We start from the raw sequence: 15941 nt of genomic DNA on the forward strand, positions 1-15941 counted from the left end.
TCCTAAGTGGACAGCTTGATTTCACAGAAGTTTGATTTACTTGAAGTTATATTTTGTTTTTTAAGTGTTCCCTTTATTTTTTTTGAGCAGTGTATATAAACTATAAAACTATATAGAAAGTTTATAAAAAGTCACCACTAAATGCCCTATTTATTTATAATATTTTTATATAGCTCCCATTAATCAAAAGGAGCACATACAGTGTTCCCTCGATTTTCGCGGGTTCAAACTTCGCGAAAAGTCTATACCACGGTTTTTCAAAAATATTAATTAAAAAAATACTTCGTGTTTTTTTCCCTATACCACGGTTTTTCCCACCCGATGACATCATATATGTCATTGCCAAACTTTTGTCTGCCTTTAATAAATATTTTTTTTTAATAAACTTTAATAAATAACCCTGGTGAGTAATAATCTAAATGTTTGCTAAGGGAATGGGAAATTGCAATTTAGGGGTTTAAAGTGTTTAGGGAAGGCTTGTGATACTGTTCATAGCCAAAAATAGTGTATTTACTTCCGCATCTCTACTTCGCGGAAATTCGACTTTCGCGGGCGGTCTCGGAACGCATCCCCCGCGAAAATCGAGGGAACACTGTACCCGACTCTGGGCAGCTTACAGATCCACTTCATCAGTAAGATTAAAATACTATGTAAAAATATAACAACAAAAATATCAACCCTTTAAACCCCAAACAGTTTTGTGTTCAGAAGCATTAGATCCTATCTCGTGGCAGGGGAAATGGTGTTCCAAAGAATGGGGGCACCAACAGAGTTAGCTTGACTCTGGCATGTCAGGAGATTCATTCTTCAAGGGATGGGACCCAGAGAGCTCAGTCTTCCAGAAAAAGCTGGAAGCAGTCGATCCTGCATTATATTCATGAGGGGCTTTCAAAGTGACAGCCAGCACCTTGAATTCATTCCAGTCATTCCAGAAGGAGATTGATAAGAAATGCAGCTCTCAGAGTGCTACACAGTCAACTCACAATCCATTCGTGTCTACTCAAGCCATTGTGTTCTGGACTAGCTGGAATTTCTGAGTGAACTTCAAGGGCAACCCAATGTAGAGCAGTTGCAGTAACACAAATAGGAGGTGACCACCAATGTTGCCTTCTCAGAGATGAACCCACCTGGCATTTGGTTCCACCAGCAACTTCTTACCACCCCCCCACTGATTTGAAACACTCACTCACAAAGAATCCTTGCAACTCTATTTCGCCTCCTTCTTGTTGCAAATTAAGATGGATGCTGTAGTAAAGTTCACCAAGGGATCAAGCAGGACCAGGACTTATAGGCCCCCTATTCTGGCCCCATCTACAAATAGTGATTGATGTGGATTTCCTCTAGATTTATCTGCGAATGCTGCCATATAACCCTCTCAACAACTCTTCCCAGAAACGGACACACTTAATAGGCTGAGAGTAAACCAACTTTGCTTGACTGGGCAAGGATTTTTTGAAGAAGGATTGCACTATTGCCCATTTCAAGGCAGGTGGCACCATCTTCTCCTTCGAGGAAACATTCAGTATTGTTGCACATGGCCAGATTCCTTCTTGGAGGCTTCCATCAACCAAGAAAGGCAGGTAACTAAGATACAATATTAACAGAAAATGAAAGTTGGGTTCAAACATCATGTTACACCCTGCCTGTTTTTCCAGGCTTATAGAATAAAGCATAGTGATCTGGTTCACTTAGAATATAAAGACTCTGGTTTACAAGTCAGCAGACTCCCAAACCTACTACAGTGATCCCCCGGTTATTGCGTCCCCGACCATTGCGAACAGGGTAATTCGCGATTTTTCAACCCGGAAGTCAAAACACCATCTGCCCATGCGTGCCCTTTTTTCTATGGGCACGCATGCGTAGATGGTGCCCGGCAGATCAGCTGCTGGGCGGCTTCCCTGGGTCTTCCCCCTCTTGCTGGCGAGAGGGCGAGCAGCGGGCATCAGCAAGGAGTTTCCCCACCGCCCACGCAAACTCCTCGCTGCCGCCCGCCCTTCGCCCGCCCACACCGTTCATTCTCGCGGCCAGAGCGAGCGCGGACAAGCTGTTCGCTGGCGCTAGCTCTCGCCTGCCTGCCCGCTAGCGAGGAGCCGCCTGCCTGCCCGCTAGCGAGGAGCCGAAGATTGGGGGCGGCGCGACGTCGCCACCGGCATGGGGGGCTTACCAGCACCCCCCGGACCCCCAACCCGGGTTTGGGGGGCTGCTAGGAAGCCCCCCATGCCGGCGGGGACGTTTTAAAACACCCGCGCGACTTTCCAATGAGTCCCGAAGACAAACGCGTTGTCTTCGGGACTCATTGGAAAGTGGCGCGGGTGTTTTAAAACATCCCCGTGACATGAGGGGCTCGCTAGCACACCCCCAAACCCGGGTTGGGGGTTCGGGGGTGTGCTAGCGAGCCTCCCATGTCGGCGGGGATGTTTTAAAACACCCGTGCGACTTTCCAATGAGTCCCGAAGACAAACGCGTTGTCTTCGGGACTCATTGGAAAGTGGCGCGGGTGTTTTAAAACATCCCCGCCGACATGAGGGGCTCGCTAGCACACCCCCAAACCCGGGTTGGGGGTTCGGGGGTGTGCTAGCGAGCCTCCCATGTCGGCGGGGATGTTTTAAAACACCCGCGCGACTTTCCAATGAGTCCCGAAGACAAACGCGTTGTCTTCGGGACTCATTGGAAAGTGGCGCGGGCGTTTTAAAACATCCCCGCCGACATGAGGGGCTCGCTAGCACACCCCCAAACCCGGGTTGGGGGTTCGGGGGTGTGCTAGCGAGCCTCCCATGTCGGCGGGGATGTTTTAAAACACCCGCGCGACTTTCCAATGAGTCCCGAAGACAAACGCGTTGTCTTCGGGACTCATTGGAAAGTCGCGCGGGTGTTTTAAAACATCCCCGCCGACATGAGGGGCTCGCTAGCACACCCCCAAACCCGGGTTGGGGGTTCGGGGGTGTGCTAGCGAGCCTCCCATGTCGGCGGGGATGTTTTAAAACACCCGCGCCACTTTCCAATGAGTCCCGAAGACAAACGCGTTGTCTTCGGGACTCATTGGAAAGTCGCGCGGGTGTTTTAAAACATCCCCGCCGACATGAGGGGCTCGCTAGCACACCCCCAAACCCGGGTTGGGGGTTCGGGGGTGTGCTAGCGAGCCTCCCATGTCGGCGGGGATGTTTTAAAACACCCGCGCCACTTTCCAATGAGTCCAGAAGACAAACGCTTTGTCTTCGGGACTCATTGGAAAGTGGCGCGGGTGTTTTAAAACATCCCCGCCGACATGAGGGGCTCGCTAGCACACCCCCAAACCCGGGTTGGGGGTTCGGGGGTGTGCTAGCGAGCCTCCCATGTCGGCGGGGATGTTTTAAAACACCCGCGCGACTTTCCAATGAGTCCCGAAGACAAACGCGTTGTCTTCGGGACTCATTGGAAAGTCGCGCGGGTGTTTTAAAACATCCCCGCCGACATGAGGGGCTCGCTAGCACACCCCCAAACCCGGGTTGGGGGTTCGGGGGTGTGCTAGCGAGCCTCCCATGTCGGCGGGGATGTTTTAAAACACCCGCGCGACTTTCCAATGAGTCCCGAAGACAAACGCGTATTCTTCGGGACTCATTGGAAAGTCGCGCGGGTGTTTTAAAACATCCCCGCCGACATGAGGGGCTCGCTAGCACCCCCCCAAACCCGGGTTGGGGGTTCGGGGGTGTGCTAGCGAGCCTCCCATGTCGGCGGGGATGTTTTAAAACACCCGCGCGACTTTCCAATGAGTCCCGAAGACAAACGCGTTGTCTTCGGGACTCATTGGAAAGTCGCGCGGGTGTTTTAAAACATCCCCGCCGACATGAGGGGCTCGCTAGCACACCCCCAAACCCGGGTTGGGGGTTCGGGGGTGTGCTAGCGAGCCTCCCATGTCGGCGGGGATGTTTTAAAACACCCGCGCGACTTTCCAATGAGTCCCGAAGACAAACGCGTTGTCTTCGGGACTCATTGGAAAGTCGCGCGGGTGTTTTAAAACATCCCCGCCGACATGAGGGGCTCGCTAGCACACCCCCAAACCCCCAACCCGGGTTAGGGGGGTGCTAGCGAGCCCCCCATGTCGGCGGGGACGTTTTAAAACACCCGCGCCGCCCCCAATCTTCGGCTCCTCGCTAGCGCTGCGGAAGTAAAAACACCATCTGCACATGCGCAGATGGTGTTTTTACTTCCGCAGCGCTACTTCGCGAAAACCCGCTCGTTGCGGGGGGTCCTGGAACGGAACCCTCGCAAAGAGCGGGGGATCACTGTATATCATTTGAAGCAAATGACGCAGCTTTTAACATCACAAAAACCAAAGTCTTGTAGATTCAGTCTTGCTAAGCTTCAATTGGTTTTCCTATCATTCCTAAACTTCTGACATATTACAATCAAAAGTTCTTTTAAGAAACAAAACTACAAATTTTTAGTTGGGTGGGTGTAGAGAACTGAACTCGCTGCAATTTGTGAAATCAAACTTAGCTTCTCTTGTTCCCTCTCACGCACATTTTAGCAATGTGGTTGTAGCATATTTCACACTCCTCTGGGAGACATATGTAGGCCAAAGGCTTCAGGGAGGAATCTCTAGAAAGGAACATAGCTCCTTAGTTCTGACTGCGAGGGGGACAAAGAAAATAATATTTTCAAAAAAATTATATAAATGGTTTGCACTTTTTATTATTTATGCTGACAATGCAGACAAAGGACGCTTGGTTTAGTAAGCAGGAGCCAAATGTGAAGAACTTACATACTATATATGGGACCTTGGAATTATCTGTACATAAAGCAGCTGGAAAAATCATTATTCTAGCTAGGCCTATGGTCAAACTAAATATACATATGCTAAACAAATCCTCTGTATTGTAAGCAAAAGTAATTTTGCATCAGTAAGTTTTGCAATATCTCACATCCCTACGATCTATCCTACATAGATATTTCAGGTCCAGTTTCCTTGCCCTTGGCAACTACTTCACACATCTCCATCTCCAAAGTTTTTTCTGTTTCCTCCATTTTTTGGGTCTGTGTATTTATATTGTCTCTTTATGCACAATGTTTCCACACTCCTTTCCAAGGGTTTTTTAAAAATATATTTTCAGACTGCCTACAATTCTCCCATAAATAATATGCTCGTTCTCAGCAGAATGCGAGAGTCATAAAGTAATGGGCTCAAAATCTGAAATTAATGTAACTGATCAAACCAATCTGGTATACACTACTGAGAATATTTTCAACTGTGGTGTTGGCCCAACTTTTTTAAAAAAGAACATGAAATGTTTGAATGTGTCAACAGAGAGACAGAGGTGTCATAGAAACCCTGAGGTTCATTGCTTTGTGGCAAAGAAAGAACTTGGTACTTTGGCTTTACCTTTCTACCCATATCTTTGCCTTCCTCACCATTAGCAACACACAAACACACACACACACACACATACACACAGAACATTTACATTGAGAGGCATGTATTACTACTATAGAAAACCCAGGCTGCATTTATATAATCAATGTCCTGTTACAAATAAAATACATATAATAAGGATCTCAAAAGGTGCCAGAATACTTATTTTTTTGGCTTGAGGCTATAGACCAGTGATGTCAAACCATTTTGATGTTGTGTGCCAAAAGTCCAAGATTGCTTGTGCTATTGCACTCACCAGCATCCATAATGCAATGTGTGCCCCCATTTGCCCATTGCTGCTGTTCTTCTGGGGCAGTGGGGCTGCGCAGGAGGAATGCTGGAGACAGGCAGTGATGCCCATAACCCAAGGGGCCCACGGGATCATTTGTGTAGGCAGTCCCTCATCACCATCCTATTCTCACCGGCTGCTGGTCCACCAAAGTCCTGCCAGCTGCACCTGCTTGGCTGGGGGCTCCCAGTGGGGAGGAGCCCAAACACGTTCACACACTTGGAGCTTATCTGGCTGGCACATGGCGCTGCCAAGGTGAGGGGGGCGAGAGCACTGCCACCAGCTGGGGAACAAGAGCTCCCAGCAGCCCAAGCAAGTCTGTGTATTTAGAACTTCCCTGGCTGGCTCATGGCGCTGCTGAGGTGTGAGGGCAGAGATCACTCCCATTAGACAGCGAACAGTGGCTCCCAATGGGGAGGAGTCCAGGCAAGGTCGCACGTTTGGAACCTCTCTGGCCAGCATTTGGCGCTGCCGAGGTTCGGGAGCTGAGAGCATTCCCGCCGGCCAGGGAATGGCAGCTCCCAGTGGGGAGGGGCCCAGGTAAGGCTGCACATTTGGAGTTTTTCCGGCTGGCGCATGGTGCTGCTGAGGTGTGGGGGCAGAGTGTGCTGGCCCTGACCAGGGAATGGAGGAGCCTAGGCCATGGGGTCCTCTGCCCCAGCAGCCCACCACCCCATCCTCACTGGCTGCTTGTCCACCAGTGCACCTGCACAGACAGGGTGGGAGGGAAGCCCGGCTTACTTTGCTCTGCTCCCTTAGGAAACGACTGCCGGGATCCCCTCTCTGAGTCTTTTGGCACATGTGCTGTTACTGGTCTTTGCGTGCGTATGAGTGCCAGAAACCGGACCAGGTGGTCAGTACGCATGCGCACTCTGGAAATAGGGAGATCATCTCCCTGGAGTGTGCATGTGCAATGGGCAGCAGGTCTTCCGGTTTCTGCCGTGTCTGTTTGCATGAAAACAAGCTGGCTGGCGCACCAGAACCTAGAAGGGGACAGCTCTGCGTGCCACTTCTGTCACGCGTGCCACAGGTTTGCCATCATAGCTATAGACTATCCTAACAGTTTCCCCAAGTAAAAGTATGCTTAGGAATTTTTTGAAGATTTGTATAGTGAAAACTATTGAAGTGCTCTGAATTGAAAGTAGGCCTTTGACAATTTTCCACTAACACAACTAAGATTAAAAAAAACATTAAACTGCATCCCTGCTGTCAAAACAGAAATTCAAGATTATTCAAGCAAGGCTGTATGTCTGTGTAAAACACAGATTTACAACTTTCTCAACTCTGAGAGGGTGCCAGTGAAATATATTTTGTTGCTGTGTTTCGACAATTGACTGCTTTAAAAAAAAAAAACATGCATAAACCAAACTAAAGAACAATCAACTGGCTTCTAGAGTTACAATTTGGTGCAGAGTATAAATCAGCCTGAATTCTTAGAGAAGAATACAATCTGATTGCTAGAAAAGTAAGTTAGTGTTTTAAATTTAAGGTGTAAATTCACTTTGGCCCAACCACTGCCACCTTTCCACCAAGCCATCCACCAATTTTCAGAAAGTTCTCATCATTTCTAAAACATTCTCAGCATTTGTTTAAGTATAGCATGTAAACATGTAATTCAAGGTGGCATCAGAATAACCTAAGAACAATTGTGCTATATCAGCAAATTAAAAACTATACTAGTGCTGCATTCTATTTTTTTGCTGGCCAGTTGCATGGCTAATATGCCTTAAAAAAACCCCTACAGAATATATTTTATTGAAAAATTCCTTATTTAAAGGTCAAAGACCATTAAACCACAGATATCTAAACAACTGAAGAAACAAATAGCAGGGGAGAATGTAAATATAACACCATAATTTTGCAAGTCAAATTTCCTCAGTTCATTTACACACATATATTTTCACTCCCCCTAACCAGAATAAAGCAAGTTATTCTCAAGCAACTTTATAATAATAAATTTCATTACTTAATTAAGCTTCATTACGCATATACTCCTAGAATTTTGTTGGTCTTTTCCCACATTCCCTTAAAATTTAAGAGGAATTCTTATTATTCGGAGTCTTCGGAGAGGGGCGGCATACAAATCTAATAAATAATAATGATGATGATGATGATGATAATAATAATAATAATAATAATAATGATAATAATAACTCAATGTTTGTATAATCGTCTTCCTACCTCGGAGTTGAACTTCCTTTCTTTCATCTGCCCCTCCCCTCTCTCTCCCCTCAAAAATAGCATTAAAAGTAATAACCATGAAAGTACCATGATAGTCTCTCTAGTGCCTAGAGAAGGAAGACAGAGCTTCAACCTGACCTCCTCCATGACAAAACTGCTATTGCAACAAGTGGCCAACTCTCATTCTCCCCTTTCTTTCTCAATAACTTTATTAAATGCTTCTGGGGAGTTTTAAGCTGCATAGAGCCGGGGTGGCGCAGCAGGTAGAGTGCTGTACTGCAGGCCACTGAAGCTGACTGTAGATCTGAAGGTCAGCGGTTCAAATCTCATCACCGGCTCAAGGTTGATTCAGCCTTCCATCCTTCCGAGGTGGGTAAAATGAGGACCCGGATTGTAGGGGCAATCGGCTGGCTCTGTTAAAAAGTGCTATTGCTAACATGTTGTAAGCCGCCCTGAGTCTAAGGAGTAGGGTGGCATAAAAATTGATTGATTGAATGAATGAATGAATGAATAAATAAATAAATAAATCTGTGCAAGTCTCCAACCCTAAACTAACCCAAAGTGACAAATCCTAAACTAACCCAAAGTGACAAATCCTAAACTAACCCAAAGTGACAAATCCTAAACTAAACCAAAGTGTAGTTCTACAGCATGACCATTAGCAGCTCAGGAACATGCCAGAGAAAAGAAACAGGGCTGACATGGGGAACTGTAAGTCAAGGCATCGATAGCCCCAGGGTCTCTGCCTCAGTGCTGGGTGGGCTGATAGCAAGTGACTGCTCCAAGGTCTCTAGCTAGCTTCATGCCCAAAGTGAGACTAGAACTCACAGTCTGATTTCTAGCCTAATGCCTTCAACACTACACCAAACTCTCTGTTGCTTTCTGCATAGAAACATAGGAGATTGACAGCAGAAAAGGACCTCATGGTTCATCCAGTCTGCCCTTATACTATTTCCTAGGATGGATATATATTTATCCCAAGCATGTTTAAATTCAGTTACTGTGGATTTACCAACCACGTCTGCTGGAAGTTTGTTCTAAGCATCTACTATTCTTTCAGTAAAACAATATTTTCTCACATTGCTTCTGATCTTTCCCCCAACTAACCTCAGGATTGTGCCCCCTTGTTCTTGTGTTCACTTTCCTATTAAAAACACTTCCCTCCTGAACCTTATTTAACCCTTTAACATATTTAAATGTTTCGATCATGTCCCCTCTTTCCCTTCTGTCCTCCAGACTATACAGATTGAGTTCATTGAGTCTTTCCTGATACGTTTTATGTTTAAGACCTTCCACCATTTTTGTAGCCCGTCTTTGGACCCGTTCAATTTTATCACTATCTTTTTGTAGGCGAGGTCTCCAGAACATGCATGCCTGGATGATTATCTTCTTTTTATTTTGCGTTTTTATTTTGTGAGCCTACATACAATACATGTAGATTCTCCTGATTTTCTATCCAGATGACAGACAGAAGTACCACGCTAATTTTCATTTTTAAAAAAATGAACAACCCCCTGCATCTTTTAAATCAAGGATTGTGAAGGAAGCAGTGATTGCAATCATAAGAGCCCTCAGAACAGGAGGCCGCATTCTCTGAATGAAGTCTTCCTTGTCCCCAGTCCATACAGTTTGTGTATAAGCTTGCATGTGTGTCCAGGTTTAGCTAATGTACATGATTAGCCTTAGATTCAGGAAGTGCCAAAGAAAACATTTCAACATACAGTAAATAATTCATGGAATTTTACTGAAGGCCACTGTCTGAAATTTTTTTAAAGGGGAATTAAATACATTGATGAAATATGGTCATATAGGAATTCTTCACTCAGAAGCAGCAGGCATCTCACTACAACAGGTAGAAAGAAAAGTTATTGGTTCATGGTTTTGTTTCTTGGATTCTTGCAAAGCAGAATGTAGGGCAAAAACGTAATATAGTCTAATCAGCCTTCTTACTAAGTTGCTTAAATTCAGGAAGATGTCTGAAATTACATTCAATCTGGCATGTATTTACACTACTCCCTTCCATCCCTATTGACTCCCAACATGATGCTTCTTCCAAGTGATCATTCATGCTCTGAGCAGAAGTGGCCTGACTGCTAATGTAAACAAACTCCCCTGGAAAAAGCTTGTCAAAACCAATGGGGGAGTACATAAGTTTAGCCATAGATTCCAAGGCAGGCAGTAATAGCAACCGCTTTGTGTTTTTCTTGGTCTGACTTCTCCTTCTGCATTAAATGCAAACAGTCGATGTATATGTTATGTTACTATACTGTATAATAAAAAAACTGAACGGTTCTCGGTTTAAATAAAGCTAGTTCGTTCTGTGGCTCATTAGTAGCGGTATAGCTATCCAAGCAGTCTGGTTGGCCTATAACTATTCACAATTAACTAGAACTAACTCAAAAGTGTTAACAAATCAGGAAGACCAGCCCTAGTAAGTAAATATTGCGTGTACAGTAAAGGACATAGAATGTTTGAACGCCACACAAGGTGGATGGGGTGTTCTTTCAGCCAAGGGAGAAACTACGGGCAACCTCTGATCTCATTCATAAGCTGTTTTCAACTCAAACCTTTGTTCTTGAGAGAGGGAGAGAAAAAAACAAACAAAGGTGCCAGAGTGAGAGAATATGTGGAGAGGAGGTACCCATTTTGGCTCTACTCTTATCTGGAATTGGCCTCAGCCCTGCCTTATCACAAGATAGAGTCTTCAACAAAAAAAAAAGGGGGGGGGGAATTGCCAAGTTCTGCTTTAGGAGCTGGACTCTAATATTATCAGTAATTTCTTTAGTGTATTGCTGGTCTATGAGACCATACTAAATCAATGATGATTTCTCAAGACTAATTTTTAAATGCATACTCTGGAACCTATATGCAGGTCTGTGACTTGGACATCATTTTGTTAGCAGTTTTTTCCAGTATGACTGCAGCATAAACAAATGGGTTGCTAAATTAAATGGCAGCCTGTCTGGAGAAATCAAGATGATGGAACAAGAGCTTATTAGAGCCGAAGAACCATTACTTCAAGTAGCAATTGTTATATTTGCATAATAAAAGGCCCCAGCTTTAGTGATGGTCCAAAGTTCGATGTAACAGTTCCAGAAATTTATTTTAAAGGCCTTTTGTTTTATCATGGAGTCTCTATTCAAATGAGCTTTAAAAGAAGAAACAGTGCATCCTTTGTGCTAATTTTATGACCTAACATTTTATCCATTCAGCATAGTTCCAGCCTTCCAAAATGCCACTCTCAACCTGCCAAAATCAACATCTCTACATTATGTACAGTATGATTTGATAAACCTTTTAACTTTTCCAGATGGTTATCTTGGCAGGAATCGTTCTGACAAAATGTGCTATCCCGTACCATGCTGCAATAACAGTTAGTTACGTACAACATTAAGTGGTTGATTCCTGAAATATACTATTCCTCCCCAGAATCTTGCTTCTCCCCCTCACCAAGGAGAAGCTGAGCCAAGTCATTCAGCATGGCTCATCCCATTTCAGAAATAAATGCAGATGTGAGGAGGAGGAGGATGGGAGGGACAGATAGCATCCACTTTATATAAAATACCCAGCTGTCTTATTATGGAGAAAGCCATAATGCTGGCAAAGACTGAAGGAAAAGGAGGGCAACAACCAACAAGATGGATGAGCTGAAAATGCACTGGCAATAGTTGCCCCATCAGAAAATCTGAAGGAGAGCCAGATTATCCTGGAGAGATCTATCTATGTGGCTGCTGAAAGGTGACACATCACTTGATGGCACATCATCAATAGGTGTGTTAGCAATCATGCCAGTTCCTTGCATTGTCTTGTGCTTGAGACTGGGAGATCAAAAGATGCAATGCTTTCCACGTGACACTGCTTGCAACTCCTTGAAAGAAAACCTATCCTCACCTGCTCCCATGTACACAGGAGAAAAGGTACAGCCACTCTTTAAGAAGTTGTAACCTGGGGTTAAATCTGAAGCAGTGAAGCATCTGAATATTTATCACCTCACTTCAGATGCTTCTCTAGCAGTTGCACTGTGACAGGCTGTGTACTACAACAAAGCGAAACGTCAAGGATTAGCACTGCTTCTCTGCAGGTAAACTTTTTTCTAAAAGGTAGGTGGCCTGGATGAACTTGAGGCACACGTTTGTTGTTGGCAACCCAGCATTCTTTTACAAAGGACAAACTGAAGAAACATAGAAACATAGACGATTGACAGCAGAAAAAACGTCATGGTCCATCTAGTCTGCCCTTGTACTATTTCCTGTATTTATTTATTTATTTATTTATTTATTTATTTATTTATTTATTTATTATTTTTATTTTTATTTTTATTATTATTATTATTTACTAGATTTGTATGCTGCCCCTCTCCGAAGACTCGGGGCGGCTCACAACAATAAAAACAGTACAAAGCCAATATTTAAACCCCTTCATATAAAAAGCAATCATACATCTCACACAAACTTCTTCTATGTTTCTAAACCATGCATAAAATAAAAACAGTCCAGGGGAATCAATTTCCCCGTGCCTGACGACAGAGGTGGGTTTTAAGGAGTTTGCGAAAGCCAAGGAGGGTGGGGGCAATCCTAATCTCTGGGGGAAGTTGATTCCAGAGGAATTATCTTATTTTAGGATGGATATATGTTTATCCCAGGCATGTTTAAATTCAGTTACTGTGGATTTACCAACCACGTCGGCTGGAAGTTTGTTCCAAGCATCTACAACTCTTTCAGTAAAGTAATATTTTCTCACGTTGCCTTTGATCTTTCCCCCAACTAACCTCAGATTGTGCCCCCTTGTTCTTGTGTTCACTTTCCTATTAAAAACACTTCCCTCCTGAACCTTATTTAACCTTTTAACATATTTAAATGTTTTGATCATGTCCCCCCCCCCTTTTCCTTCTCTCCTCCAGACTATACAGATTGAGAAATGACTTTACTCAGGTTGCCTCTGGAGAAGAGCAAGGGCTCAGGATAAGGAGCATGAAGACATGTGTTTTCAAGCATATGGGGGGGAAAGCCCAAAGGCTTAAGGGTTAAGGAAACAGTACAGGGAAGAAGAGTCCCCTAAAGTGGTGCTTCATCTTAGGAAGCAAGCACATGTTTTTCAGCCACAGCTGCATCCTTTTTTGCTCCTTTCATTGCAATGTGTGTTTTTGGCCACAAGCTAGGAGAGAAGGGGAACCCCCCCCCTAAGCTCTTGGAACTCAAAAAGTAATTAAAGTTTATCTTCCAAACGAGCAACAGAGATCTTTTTAGGAGAAGGAGGGGGAGTAGAGTTTCAATGCCAGAGAGCCTAAAGAAGAGAACACATATCTGCTTCTTTCCAGGGATTTGCAAGGACCAATATATACTTGTATTTGGGATATTTTGAAGCAATGTAAGTATGGATGAACATTCGTGGAAAGCTGCATCTCTCTACTGGGATCCTCTCCCCCTTTGTGCTCCTATCTAATTGTGTAGGAGACAGGAAGCCATTCCAGCTTTGTGGTGCTCTCCCTCCCTCCCTTCCTGCCTTTCTTCGCTCCCTTCTCCACCATGGAATCTATAAATCACTTCTGGCAGGTAGCTGGGAAGCAGCGGCTAATGATAGTTTTGCTCTGGAGGAAAGGAAGTCACCTTTTAACCCTGCCTGCTGTTGTTTGTCTTACAATAAGACTGGAGAACAGATAAAAACAACATGCCAACTGTCACAGAAGATCTGATCACAACTGCAGCAGGAAACCTTATGCCAGACCCACAACACGCTCAGACTGAGGACTTTTACCCTTCACTCATTCAAATGCTTGCTATGTTCAGAGAAGAATCAGCCAATTTTCTGAATGGAAAAATCAAGAATATTGCATGCCTGTTTCAGTCTGCTAGAGATGCTCCCATCAACACTCTGACTTATGAAAAATTAAGGATGGGGAAGGGGGGGGGACAGAGAAGCATCGTGCAGTTTAAGTCACGAGAGCTAAGGCTTAATAACAGACCAAATTCCAGAGAAAAAAACTGTGCCAAACATACAACACACAGTATGAATTAGCTTTTAACAGGAAATGGTGCGATGCTGATAGCCCGAACAGCTTTCTGAGTAGCTCTAGGCCAATATATGAATGGAACCCTTTTGTTCCTTCAATGATAAATAGGTTATAAACATAATAAAAAGGTGAGTGTGTCTGAATTTCTTAAAGGCTACTTTTCAAATAATTTCTGGTAAATAAATCATTCAAAGTACTGAAACAGAATCTATTCAAACAATCACTGAGGGTCTATCTAGCCAGTTTACTTTTGAGTTTGTGAAACTTGAGAAGATGGACCAAATCCCTGGAATGACAAGGTCTACCATGCCTGTCATGACTTATTAAATCTTCTAGGGAAGAGCTGAGTGATTGGGTCAAGGAGATGATAAATGTTTTCCTGATAGACAGCAAGGCACTGATTCATCTTGAAGCTGTAGCAGTAGACCTAAAGACACCAGCCTTTTGCTAAATACTTTAGACATACTTTAGAAAAACAAAAACAAAAACCAGATGTGGGGAATAAGCTCTGAGCATATGGTTCAGAGTGTCATGGTTTCACTGAAATAGATTGTTTAGATCTGCTCTAGCAGAACCTCTGGAAGAGATCATTTGGAGATTACAGTTGGGACGCCATTAATATGCCCCTCTCTTCCTTCTTTTTTCTTTACCTGATCATAGGGAAGAAGTGGAATTTAGTCCCACAAAATTTTCTGAAATGGGTAAAAGAACCTAAGCATTAAGTAAGACCCTAGATTTTTCTATTTACTTACTAAGGTTGGGGAGGTAGTTGGTCTCAGAAGATTCATTAACCTATAGAAGATGAAGCTGCATTCCCTCTTGAAGCAAAAAGAGGGGGAAGGGAGTGAATCAATCAATAGAGATATTCCCACTTGGGGGTGCGAATGGAAGAGCAGCATTTGTCAATCTCCATCCAATTTGTTAACTGTTCCCTTTTCCTAGAGAAATTAACTGGGAGAATTCAACTTCAGAATGGATGCTCAGGATAAATTTATCAACTGAATGGCATTTTAAAGCCAGAGACTATTTTGATACCTTTCATTTTGTTACGTTTATACTCTTTTTTTACTGATCGAATTACGACATAACATTTATTTTGTAATTCGCTGTATATTTTTGTTACAGAAAAGCAAAACAATTTAAAAAATTCAAAATAAACACATCAATAATGAATATTCTCATATGTAAATTTGCATGTAACCAGAACCATTTAGCTGAAGTTGGCTGACCTCAAAATACCTAAGCAGAGTTGAGCCTGATAAGTACTTGGATGGTACACCATCAGAATGACTATGTCTGGAAAATCAAAGCAATAGTCTAGAAGAATGCCAACCTAATCATCTGAATATTCTTGCCAAGAATGCAACATGGAGATGGTCTTCCTGTTGTCACCAAGAGCTCAGTTTGGCTTAAGGGAGACTTTATTTTCACTTTTACAACCACCTCCTCTTTGTGCAAATGGCAATCAGTCATAAGCTTTACTTTCTCATGAAAGACAAAAAGCATTCAGAGGCCACAAACATGAGTTTGATAGGGAAGGTACGTACAGTGAAGACATCGTCATCTCCAACTTCAGTTTCATTGTGGATCGTGGAAGATGATGTCGTAGAACCTGCAAAGACATTTTAAAATGTGGGTTGTTCCTTTGTTAGATTACATTCTAGCCCATCCTATTTATGAAAAATTAGCAGAGGGCTAATATCTGTTTTGGGCATAGCCACCTCTCTCATAAGCCACCTACTAAGCCCACATTTCCAAGGTCAAACCAGCCAGAGTGTTGTGCTGGAATGAAGTAGAGCACCTGGTCTCATGCTTAAAAAAACAGGTGAATGAATAGTCTTTAGGACAAAGCCTTTTTTTTTGTATTTTCACAAAAGCAATTCTATATGATATATATTTTTGGGTGAATTCCTGATTGAATGGTACAAAAAAAATTAGGTGAATTGGAAGTTGGGACTTCCTCTTGCCACTCTCCAATTATGTAAAGCCCAAGGTACACATTAGTTGGTAAAATAATAATAAATAATTAAAATTTAACATCAGTCTAAAAAAGTATATTCAAGATAGCAGCA

The 15941-nt window shown here is 43.6% G+C and overlaps 1 protein-coding gene across 3 annotated transcripts in view; it reads right to left on the reverse strand.

Annotated features, from left to right (window-relative positions):
* Nucleotides 1-15941, reverse strand: part of SPRED2 (sprouty related EVH1 domain containing 2) — a 125785-nt gene that overhangs the window by 14196 nt on the left and 95648 nt on the right. For all 3 annotated transcript variants that reach the window (XM_070732566.1, XM_070732567.1, XM_070732565.1), the window contains exon 4: nt 15417-15481. In XM_070732566.1, the coding sequence (XP_070588667.1) occupies nt 15417-15481 (65 nt within the window). The remainder of the gene's footprint in view (nt 1-15416; nt 15482-15941) is intronic.

Source organism: Erythrolamprus reginae, chromosome 1 (assembly GCF_031021105.1).
Source record: "Erythrolamprus reginae isolate rEryReg1 chromosome 1, rEryReg1.hap1, whole genome shotgun sequence".
Lineage (NCBI taxonomy): Eukaryota > Metazoa > Chordata > Lepidosauria > Squamata > Dipsadidae > Erythrolamprus > Erythrolamprus reginae.